Source organism: Sabethes cyaneus, chromosome 3 (assembly GCF_943734655.1).
Source record: "Sabethes cyaneus chromosome 3, idSabCyanKW18_F2, whole genome shotgun sequence".
In the NCBI taxonomy this organism is placed as follows: domain Eukaryota; kingdom Metazoa; phylum Arthropoda; class Insecta; order Diptera; family Culicidae; genus Sabethes; species Sabethes cyaneus.
The window spans coordinates 189,381,350-189,393,535 of record NC_071355.1 but is presented as its reverse complement, the minus strand read 5'-3'; the positions used below and the strand labels follow the sequence as shown (position 1 = coordinate 189,393,535).

Below are 12,186 nucleotides of genomic sequence, written 5' to 3'. Positions count from 1 at the left end.
TATTTAAAATGCTACGGTGACGAAAACATGCATTAATAATGAATAGTAGCGCAACTATTGGTGCTACCACAACTGTTGGATCAACTACCCTATAAAAGTTTGATAGACACATAAAAATAATGATTCTTTAAAACTGACCATCTAAATATAAAGTACAATTTTTTGTAAAGCCTTTTTTTAGTGTCCAAGTTAATAATGTTACCATCGAGTTCTTTACGAGTCTACTGTATGAAATGGAAAAAGCGCCTTTGTTCATAATTATTTTTCTTTTATACGTACAAACGTGACCGCATGTGTTATTTTCATATTTGACTTTCTACTGAGTCTCACGAAAATTATTTCAATTAGAGCTTATTATTAATTTCATGAATCGAAACAGAAAAGCCGCTCCGAGGGACAGAAAAACGAAATGACTTGAAAAAAATACTTCCAAACACAACGTCCCAGGTGGCTGATATAACTTTTGCGACTGTACATTATTTGTTTCATTAATTTTTCCTCATTCAAAAAGGTATTGCTTGGAGTGGAGTCACACAGCAGCATTACCGGATGCTGCTGGAGTTTGTCCGGATGGCGGCTGTTTATTTGCTCCTAGGCCCTCATGATTTGCTGATATTGCGGTCAGTCCTTTGTGGTTCAAGGGCTATATAGCTGCAATATTGGTGAAGCATGGGTGTCCAGGAGGAAAGTTCGGGTCAGAACCGGTAATAATTGGCTTCTAACCTGGTTCAACACGTGGATCTTCTAGTTCTAATTTCCGCTCTTTACTCTTCACGTCTTGTCCTGAGTAAAACACCTAGTAAACAGCCTAGATGCTGCAGTCTAATATTGCTTCGAATTGAGATTCGAACATGTGATTGGTTTGGTTTTGGTTTGACTATAAAGATATCGAATCACTAAAATGGCAAACTAGTTATTTTCGCTTATAGCCAAAATTATTGTTACGTTAAGGTTATTTTTACAGGCAAATCAAAAATACAATTACATGGACACGATAAATCGTCGACCTTTAGCTTTTCTGGTGGGTCTGCTGCAATTTATTTTCCGGGTTGTAAAACATATAAATTATATGGCTGACAATAAAAAAAACATTGTAACGTGCATTATTTCCACAGTAAGATTTAGTGTATGGTTCTTCGGTTCGGTTAGGTTTGTTTCCTAACGATTGTTTCAAGGAAAAAGAAGGAAAAACGCTCAAACATAATCTAGCATTACTATGGTTATGGTTTCTTTAAAGGAACGATTGTCTTCTATAGTAATAACCTTGAGCTCGAGCGCAGCGAACCGACCGAAAAAGGATGTAACGACGTGGAAAGCCATCGACAGCATATTGAATTTTGACCATGCAAGACGATAGAGATATTTTTACTTATCCGGTAATGTGTGCTGCTGGTGCACCGAAATGGTCTCCCGAAACAGTTGGTTTTGGTCCTGGCAGTGAGTGAACAATACTCGTAAAATTTACCGACCGTTCCCGTGCCATTATCCAACCGTTCAGCATTAGCCTGCGGTCGGCTGATAACGGAAACAGGCAACCGAGATCGATCGAGGATATCCCTGGTTGTGGTATTATCTCATCGACTATTTTCCAAGCCGGTGAACTGCATCCGAGTGAAGCAGATATTTACCTAGCTTGCCAACAAATTGATTCCGTCGACGCGGCAGTAGCAGAAGCAGTAAAAGATCATGGAGCTGTAATTTGTCGCTATAGGGACCTTTCCCGCTGGCATGCATGGAGAGCGGGTTGCTCTACATTGCATTGTTACGTCTACAGGATTAGGGAATAATTGAATTCGGAATAATGCAACTTCATTGCAAACTAAGTTGCATTTGGTTTAACGGGGTATGATTTGATTAAATTTTATTTCATCAGAGATTTAATCAGCCAACGACGAAAGCAGAAACGACGAACGCAGGCACGTTCAGGCTGAAACGATGCAGCTATGCGTCAATGAGACCATAAAAGCCATCAATATTGGAAAAATGCTCAGATTCGTTTTACCTCGATGTACCCGAAAATGAGAAGCTAAAAGGCAAAGCGTAAGGAACGAATTTTATTTGCAACAGCAGAGCTGCCGTGGGTGCGTTCATTGTTACTATTTGTGTACGTGAAAAGGAAACTGCCATTTTGCGAAGACTGGGAGTTAAAATGACATCTGACATCTCTGCTGTACGTGTGTCACCAAGCTGATTCTACTATAATGGTATTCACATGGCATGAAACAAATACTTTGCATGGCAGCCGTTCTATTGAGGTGAATCGTATTACTTATTGTATGCTTAAAAAGGGCTCATTACAGAAGGAAACACATAAGAACCTCATCAAGGTACGAGTGGAAGACGAATTAAAAGAAGTTTTAAGTTGCTGCTATAGTCCACGGGCGACTTTTTCAGCCAATTTAAAAACTTTACTAAACAAATTTCATCGCTGCCGCTAGGTAGGCGGGCGCTCTCCCAAAGAGTTCAGCGTAATTTTCCTTTCTCAGCAAATGTTGTATTCAGTCCACCTGGAACTGCAAATCAGCATGACTTGAGTGGAACTTTGTCTTTCCTTCAACTTTACCGCACGTTTGCTGTCTTCAACAGCCACGTTGAATTATCATTTTTCCGCGCAACAAAACTAGTGTCAAATTGATGCCAATTTTCTACTTACCTTTTGTAATATATCATAGCAATCAAGGGCCCTATTCTCACAGTCAGGTCAGGTCAGGTTTAGGTGAGAGCACAGTTTGCGATTCTTGAGGTCACCTAAGTGACTCCAGCCACCTGGGTAACTGTACAAATCAGCTGGGGGAGCTGTTAGGTGAGGTGAGGATGACTGCCAGAATAGGGCGCGTGAGAGAAGTGAGGTTACTGTGAGAATAGGGCCCCAAACTTTTTGTCACATACCATAAGAACAATTGATGAGACGGTTCAGCTACGTAAGTTAAGGAATGGTAGAATTTGAAAAAAGGACGGCCTTCGAAGATATATTTTGTTCGAATAAAACATGGGCTACTGCTCTACAGGGCTATCAGATTCTGTAAAGCAAGCAGACGCATAGTTAGTGTCGGAGTGTCGGAAAGGCGCCAGTGGAAAACCCACTAAGTGAGAAAGTCTGGCCAAGTTCAAAAGAACATCAGCAAAGGAGACAAAATGAATAAGAAGTTATTTTGAACGCACTCGCACAGCTGCTGGGCTTGCCAAAGCACACAGTTTGTAGAGTTATCACCAAGTATGCTAGCTAGAGTTTTGATAATTAAATAATCGTTTTTTTCAGGGCCAAAACATAGTGAAGATTCAATTGTATTTTCTTTTACTGTAAACTTGGTCTGTTTCAAATGAAAAATCAAATTATTAAAAATTAATTAGGCTGCAGGAATTACAGTTACTTAATTTCGCTGCTTTGACAATGCTGCTAGTAATAGCCATAACCAACTAAATTGAATCGTATAATTCGAGATGTATCATGGTAGGAGTGAGCAAAACTACTCTTTTGTATGAGCGGCTCTGAACCGTTAATTTTCAGTTGCGAACCGAGTCGAATAAGCGGCGTCTGTGGACAATTCGGTAAATCACGATTCGTGAATCAAACGATTCAATTGCTGTAATTACCGTGGTATTACGCTGATAATCGTCACCTGCTAGGTGCTCTCCCAAATTTTGTTACATCGTCTATCCACAGTAGCAAGAGAATTCGTAGGGCATTATCAGGCGGGTTTTATAGGATCCCGTGCTACTGCGGTTGACATTTTCACTCTCCGACAAATCTTTCAGGAATGTCGGAAGTACAACGTACCCGTGTATCATATTTTCGTGGATTTCAGGGCGGCGTATGATACAGTCGAGCGCGAACAGCTATTGCAAATAACGCACGAGAACGGTGCGACGGTGATTGCTTCTATTTTTTCGGCCTAATTACGTGCTAATGGAGAAACAGTGGTTTTGTTGTATCTATACCTATCAAAATGGATTTCTGTCTGTCCGTATGTTCCTTATAGAATCGAAAACTACTGAACCGATCGGCGAGAAAATTTGCATGTAGGGGCTTTTGGGGCCAGGGAACGTTCTCTCCCCACTAAGAGAGGGGGCTCTCATACAAATGAAACACAAATTTCTGCATAACCCGAGATCTAATCAAACAAATGGAACAAAATTTTACATGTGGGTGTTTTTGGAGACAATTATGGGAATTATGAGTCCTCTCCCTTGTAAGAGGGGGGCTTCCATACAAATGAAATACAAATTTCCTCATAACTCAAGAACCAATCAAGCAAATGGAACAAAATTTGACATGCGGGTGTTTCTGGAGACAAGATTTTTTTCTATGGTGAATTGAGATCCCTCCTATTTAGGAGGGGGACTCTTATACAAATGAAATACAAATTTCCTTATAACTCGAAAACTAATTAATCAAATGGAACTATATTTGGTATGTGGGTGTTTTTGGAGGCATGAATTTTTTCTATGATGAATTAGGACCCCTCTCCCTTTTTAGGAGGGGGGGGGGGCTCCCATACAAATGAAATACAAATTTCCTCATAACTTGAGAACTAATCAAGCAAATGGAACCAAATTTGGCATGTGGGGGGTTTTGGAGGCAGGATGTTTTTATGATAGTTTGAGACCCCTCACCCCTGCGGTAGGGGGATAAGGACTCTCATACAAATAAAACAGAAATTTTTGCGTAACTCAAAAACTAATCGAACTCGAGAAATTTTAGACTCTTTCATAAAACATTAGTCAATAACAAGATTACCAAAAACTATCAATAGTAACATTAGATAATTCAGCGCGAGACGGCCACAGGCCGCAAGTGTTGCCGGCGACCTGCCGTCGGAAGCGTCGGCCACTGCGGGGAGACAGCCCCCGTAGAGATTACCTCTATCTAGGTTTATTTATTTTCCTAGATTTACTGACCTCTATTACTTTTCTTCAGCTGGGTCACCTTTGCAAAATGGTACTTTCTACGAAAAGATTTTCCGTGAAATGGTACAGCCCGCGTAAGGTTTTTCGCGAAATGGTATTCTGCGAAATTCTATATTCCGCGTTATGGTCAACCGAGAATTGGTGTTCCGCAAAATGGTATTCGGCGAAATGGTTTGTAATGATGGCGAATATTTAAATGCTATCCGCTTTATTTTATCAGGCTAAGCAATAAGGGGAATTGTTTTCTACTTTACTGGGAGGAAAATTTGTATATTAAAACACCCATGAACTCCTCAGAAACTTGCAAAACTCGATATTGTGATAAACGTTATCCGAGATTCACGATTTATGTACAACACAGTTTAATTTGCGACAATACGAAGTTTGTCGGGTCAGCCAGTATTAAATAAAAATCAGCAAACTTCTTAAATTTTTGTGAAAATAGTGTTATAAATGTGTTATAAAATAAAGCTTATGAGTGCTATATTATTTTCAGTATTGTTGCATTGCCTCGAAGTTTTTATTGGGAAAAGCGCAGCAAAAAAAAAGATTGCAGGCTGAATTAAGAAGCATGCTGAAAATACCCTCCGGTACCCTAGAATAGTATTTTCAGAAAATTTGAGGCCCCCCTTTTTTATTTGGCATCTGGGAATGCCCCTTTCTGAGTTATGGTGACCCTAAAAATCGTCGTTTTGCCTATCTTTATTTTTTTAAATCATAACTTTTGAACAACTGAACTGATTTTCGTGATTTTGATACCAAATGAATGGTATTAATTTGATTCGTTAAATTTATTAATCGTTATCCATATATCCGTATTAAAAACAGGATAGTGTTAACAAATAGTGGAATTATGTTCCGAAGACGTGTCGATTACTATTCCAAATTATAAGTAAGATGATATAACAAAGATTCCTTTCACCACCAGTTGAATTAAATCTGGGTTTAAAAAACATGGAGAATATCTAAGGATAAAAAAACACAATAAATATTATTCGCTTGCTGCTTTATATTCACCGGTAAAGTATTTCGTTTCAGCCGCCATCCATATAAACTCTAATGGCACATTATGCTGCTGGTGACACCAAGCAGCAATGGCTTCATAAAAGAGGAGAAATTAACGAAATAAATAATGAACAGTCGCAAAAGTTATGTCAGCCACCCGGTACGTTGTGTTTGGAAGCCTTTTCAAGCTATTCAATTTCTGCCTTGTTGGACCGTCTTTACTATTTCCATTCTTGAAGTCTTTAAGCCGCAATCAACTTTCGAAATAAATTGAACTTATTCTCGTGAAATCATGATTATATTTGTACTTATAAATAAACATACCTACTGATCAATCGATGAACATTTATTTTACTTCATTGTTGGACTCTATCCAGCAAAGTATATGGCTAGATTATAGAATAACAATGTCCTACATGTATTCGTACGATTTTGGTTCAAATTACGGTTTTATTGAAATTAGATCCTAAAACAGCCTTTTTTATTATCAACATTATGCGATGCATTTGCAAGCTTATTCGCCGTTTTAATTAGTCAACAATTCCTCGTTCCAATGTGGAATGGTGGATTTCCGACCTACCCAACGCTTGCATCGCAGAAAAATAAACATCGTAAATGTAAATTGAATCGATAGCATCTAAAGTAGCCCTATGAGAATAGCGGTAAAGATTACGTACAAAAATGCAATAAAGATATTCGGCGGGTCACTTACGTTACAGCGATGTACATAATCAGTCAGTAATCTTAATCGCCCGTTCAGTCCACCCCTGACTCAGCACCCAAACATCTTGCCGTAGTCATTACCACAATTCCACGAGATTCTGTGTAGAAATGCCTGTAAACATGCGTCTTTCATGCAATCGCAAGCGGTAGGTAGGTATGTATTGGCATGCGACACGCCGGGACGCCACTTGAATAAACATGAGTTTGCTGGCGAGTTGTAACTCGTAATGCGACCGCTTCTGCTTCTTGCGTTTTGCGATATCGATTCAATCAGACCGCAAACAGATGCGAATGATTGCCATGCGGCCTGTGTAGTTAGTGCGGCTTGCGACGGACGTGACCTACGTGAGCAGGATATTTTGGGTGAATTGACGAGCTGAGATTCCAATCAGCATCGAAACGAGATCAAATAAGTGCTGATTTAATGGTACTGGGCTGGGCGTGAGCAGGTACTCACGCCATCAGAAGTATGAATATTTCGAAAATAGTTTGACCAGTAATTCGAGTTTTGAATCTGTGTGAAGCTCTTGCGATGGATGATTACTTTTCGATCGCCAAATATATGCCCATCATTGAAGGTTAATTATGTGAGTGAGGGGAGGTTCTAGTTTCGGTGCGTTCAAATTTTGTTGCTTGAACCATCCGATTATTTTAAACTAGTGTATAATTAGATTCTGTTCTCGTCTACATGTATCCTCACATAATCAAGTTTTTCAATAATTGTGCGTATTAGAAGTGTTTTGAAATTTTCCATGAGTATAATTGGCAAAGTTATCATGTTGATCTTACTATTTATAAATTCCTCAAATCTGAGCTGCTTTTAAAACTGATGAATTGCAAAAAAAACATAAAGGACCATCATAATGATACTAAAACAATTAATTACAGTTGATAGTTTGAGCAGTGAAGAGTGTGAACGCAACGCAACGACTATTGGAAATATTGGAATGGGTTTCTTTTACAACAGTTCAACCAACTAGTTCCCATCAAATATATCGGCACCAACTTTTCAAAAGGGCCAATCTACAAAATGTAAGCAAACCGAGTGAGGATTATTTTCTGCTGGACTAGCATAGGGAAAGAAACCCTTACTCGGTTTGTTTACATTTTGCAAATTAGTCCTTTTGAAACGTTGGTGCTGATATATTTTCACTACCTATACCTATTACGTCCGCACCGAATCGAACCAGTCCAGAAGTTGCTAAAGCTAGTGTGAACAGACAACCTCTTTCATAAGAAATTATATTACGAAGCTCAGTTTTATGTGACACTAAACATCTAAAAGTTGGAAAATAAAATCATCGTAAAATTCCTTGCTGAGTGCAGATGATTTTTCAAATGTCTGCAACTTTTGCTGTGAAAGTGATAAGTAAAGAAGCTCACTCCATGAGATTGAGTGGAAGCGCGAAAATGTATCCTGAGTTGATAAAACTCAACAATGCTACTTCATATTTACCACTGTGCTTCTCAGATCAAAATGCTTTTCAAATCATTGCCAATTTATTTTTTATTCCGTTTACAGTCAAAACATGCTCCAATAACAATCGATCCACAGACCGTCAGCGCTAGCATGAAGTTGTGCTATATCTGCTAAGTAGCGTGAGCAAACTGAAAATAAAATATTTATCCCACCCAATGCACCCAACGTCCGCAAAATCGGACTCAGTCTGTGCCTAGCCGAAGTCGAAAGCACCCTTCCGGGCAACAGTACTCGTTTGCAGTATATACCCATATAAAATCGAAAATTAATTTGCCCATCAACACTTTGTTGGTTTCCCACGAGCCCGTATGAAATAATGAGCAGAACAGGGCACAGCAAGTGGTTTTGTGTCGTACAAATTGAACTCATAGCTACCATTATTTATGACAGCCACCCCCCGTGTCCGTGTCCATGTCGACCAAGGCTCGGCAGCCACAATAGGATAACGCCGTAAAGTGAGTCAGATTTTTTTTTTATTAAATGCATCACAGCAACCGGCTCAACTACTTCCGTTAACATGCATGTCGTCAGTATAAGTGAAGCCTGGATACGCATACCGGGGGTCCGGATTTAATGTGCTACACTCGAAAAAAGCGTGAATGCACCGGAACTGATGCAGAAAGGTTTGCTTGGGAAATTTTTACCAAGCAACGGATACGGAAATTAACGTGGCACGTGTTCTTGTCATGCAGGAACTGTTCAGCTGAAGTGGAGTTGCTTAACAGGAAAGCTACCAAGTATCCTTGACAAGCTAATGCATGTGGGTTCATTCGTAATAAAATCACTTTTTTCCAGTTTCAGTTTAATTTTACTTCAGTGATTGTAATGTTTTAATTTTGTCATACCTTTGTTTGAGTTTTTTCTTAGGTTTATCCCAAAAATAGATATTTTTGAAATTTGTCTCTGTTTAGCTGTAATTTTCTGCAATTGTTACTGTCCAAATTTGTCTGGCATGACGATATATTTTAAATAAATTTCTTTAATGTGCTCACATGAACGGATAATGAAATATGTAAAGAATCAATGATCGCACCAATTTTTTTTATCATATCTAAACATATTGAAGTGTATGAAAATATCGGGAAAAAATTCAACATACCATTTCTATAACTTCCGAAAAGTCCTTATTAATATCATCAATGACGAATGAATATCCATTTTGGAGGTTCTCATTTTTCAAATGAGTTGTGTTGATCTGAAAGTAAAAATAAAAGTTCGCATGAAATTAGCATGGTAATTACTCTTTTTATACGTAATTTAAATAATGTTGATGTGATGTATTAGTCTTGAGAAAAATTTACATTAAAGATCAAAAAATGAGTTTGCCCTGACTGTTTTCACAGTATTTTTCAATAATATTTTTATGCACCCTATTCCGTTTCCTTCATGTTCCGTTAAGTTATTTCCATTATTTTTCATCAAGTTTGTACTTGGGGGGTGGTATCGCTGTCAAACTTTATAGATTGCCTGTGTCCCACTCATTGGTTTTGGTACCTTTCTTACTAGTAGGGGAACTAAAGGTGAAATTCCCAGTCAGGGCATAACGCACCACTGTCATGTATTTTCTATTTATCGTAGGATTTATGCATTACAGGAAGCTTATATGATTCACATCAGTTTATAATGTAAAATAGAAGAGGAAGTCACCATAATTACTATTAATAAGCATACAGGTATGCGGAAGATATAATAGTAGAGCGTTTTGCCCCGACTGGGCTGAAGTTTTTGGCGTGTTAGTAAAATACGAAACCTGAAATTAAAAAAAATCAGAATAAAATCTACTATTAATATTAACAGTGTAATAATAGTGCATTTTATTTTGGAAAAACTACCGAGTTTCAGGTTGGTTATGTTATATAGTCGAATGGGTTACTCCAGAATTGTTACCATTTTGCGTAAATGTTTGGTCCACAAAACTTTGATAATTTCGACCTGCTCGACCGTGCTGCTGCGTTTTATCTGTGCTTTTCGTTTCGGAAACTTCTAAAATGCAGCAAGCAAAGATTTTCTTTTTTATTTTACTAACAACACTAGCCCCTCCCTCCACTGGTCAGCTGTTACCTGCTGTTCCACAGCCACTTATACATCTGTTTTTTCTGCGAAAATCCTTACAATGTAAGTGAAATAAAGCCTTTTTTCCTTCTTTGATCTTCCCCTCCTAGAAGGTGAACCCTCCCCATTTAGTCAATTCCCTGAGCTGATTCTATTATGTCGTTAAATAACATGTGGAGTTAGTTCCGACGTAGTGGTTAGCAATCACGCCTCTCACGCTGAGGACCAGGGTTCAAATCCCAACCCCGCAGAGGTCACGAATGACCCAAAACTGGTTGATGTAACTATAATCTAAACAAAAAAAAACATGTGTGACAAGTTTTATGCAGAACCGTCCAGGTGTTCCAGCGGAGTCGTTATACATACATTTCCTTAGTCCCTCCTCCGGGCAGCTTCCCCCTTTTGTCACGCAGACACTTATGTATCTATTTGCTCTCCGGAAATTCCTATAATGGTAAAGACAAACAAAGCCTTTTTTCTTTATGTTGACCCTTGGCAACGACCAGGGGGAGGGGCCCTTTTCAGGCTCTAATTCAGCCACTTATACTACTGCTATTGATCCATATGTAAAATAAATGCACCCTCATTGCTTAGTCTACTTCCTTTTTAGGGATCATCCTCTCTCTGTCAACCCCCACATGATTTTTTATGTCAAGAAACATGTGGGTAAAGTTTGATTAAGAACCATCCAGGTGTTCCTGACTTTTGGCGAAACATACATACATATATTCTCATGTTCCTTCCCCCTCCTCTATTGCGTTCCCCTTAGTCAGCTCCCCCTTCTGTCCCATAATCTTCCCCGATAGCTATCCGAAAATTTCAATCGTGGAAAAGAAATAAATTCAACAAATCCTTTTCAGTGCCTCCCCTTCCGGACTCTCCCCTATTATTGTCTCTAAGCCACTCGCGCAACTACTATCGGTTCAAATGCAAGACAAACGCAACCTCTTTTACTTATTTGGACCTCTCCCCTTTTGTTAACCCACAGTGGCCTTATGTCAGGGTACATGTATGACAAGTTTGATCAAGGCGTACTCTGCCGCTGGAAGCGTATCTGTCCCATGCTACGAAACACGAAAATGAGAAAATGAGAAAAATATATATCGAATTATAACATTAGACAACAAAATGTCGAAAATGACAAAATGTAACATGGGACAGTTATGCTTCCAGCGGGAGTACTGGAGTTCTACATATTTACGTTCACTATTAGTTATATGAGATAAGATTACTTTCGGGACATCAACTTGATTACCATTTGAGAAAAGCAGAATTTAAGCTGAGTTGAGCAGAGCAGTGAGTAGTGAGCAGTGAGAAGTGAGCAGTGACGAGTGAGCAATGAGTAATGAGTAGTGAGCAGTCAGTAATGAGCAGTGAATAGTCAGTAGTCAGCAGTGAGCACTGTGAGCTTTTCACGAAAATATGTCTGGTTTTGGTTATAAATAGAATAAGGCGCTTATAATATTAGATGAGATGTAACTATGTTACTGGTGCTTGTCATGTTTTCCATCTTTGGCTTATATCGAAGTTTTCCAGTTCATCCAATTAAGCATTGTTCGCGTCATACATTTATACCTTGTCTTGAACGCAATTTGGCATAATTTGTTTGAGTCTTCGCTTACATTTATATACTAATTTGCCACAGTCAATCGTGGCGGTTTTAAGGGGACATTCTCTATCTTCTTTTTTGTTTCAAAGCTTATAAAGTTATCTTGTCTTGGACCCATCCTTTTTTCGATATTGCAATTTATGTGTTTTTTAGAAACGTTTAAAGTCAGTTTTTTGGCTAAAAAACTCCCTTTCATGTTTGAATGTTCGCCATTTTGCTAAGTGTTCGAATTTTAAAAAAAGGATGGGTCATAGATAAGATAATTTAATGTACTTTCATGTCATTTTTGAATTTTTCATTTCGAATAAGCCCCCGATCGCCTATCCATGGTACCGCAATTCATGTTTTTTTCAGATGATCATGTTCAAGGAGCTGCAGGGGAGGAGGGAAGAGGTACCCATGTATAAAC

At 38.7% G+C, this 12,186-nt stretch overlaps 1 protein-coding gene across 5 annotated transcripts in view; it reads right to left on the bottom strand.

The window, feature by feature from the left end:
• The window catches only part of LOC128744369 (cGMP-dependent 3',5'-cyclic phosphodiesterase-like), a 120,568-nt gene that overhangs the window by 55,682 nt on the left and 52,700 nt on the right, over window positions 1-12,186 (bottom strand). For all 5 annotated transcript variants that reach the window (XM_053841331.1, XM_053841332.1, XM_053841330.1 and 2 more), the window contains exon 4: window positions 9,216-9,311. In XM_053841331.1, the coding sequence (XP_053697306.1) occupies window positions 9,216-9,311 (96 nt within the window). The remainder of the gene's footprint in view (window positions 1-9,215; window positions 9,312-12,186) is intronic.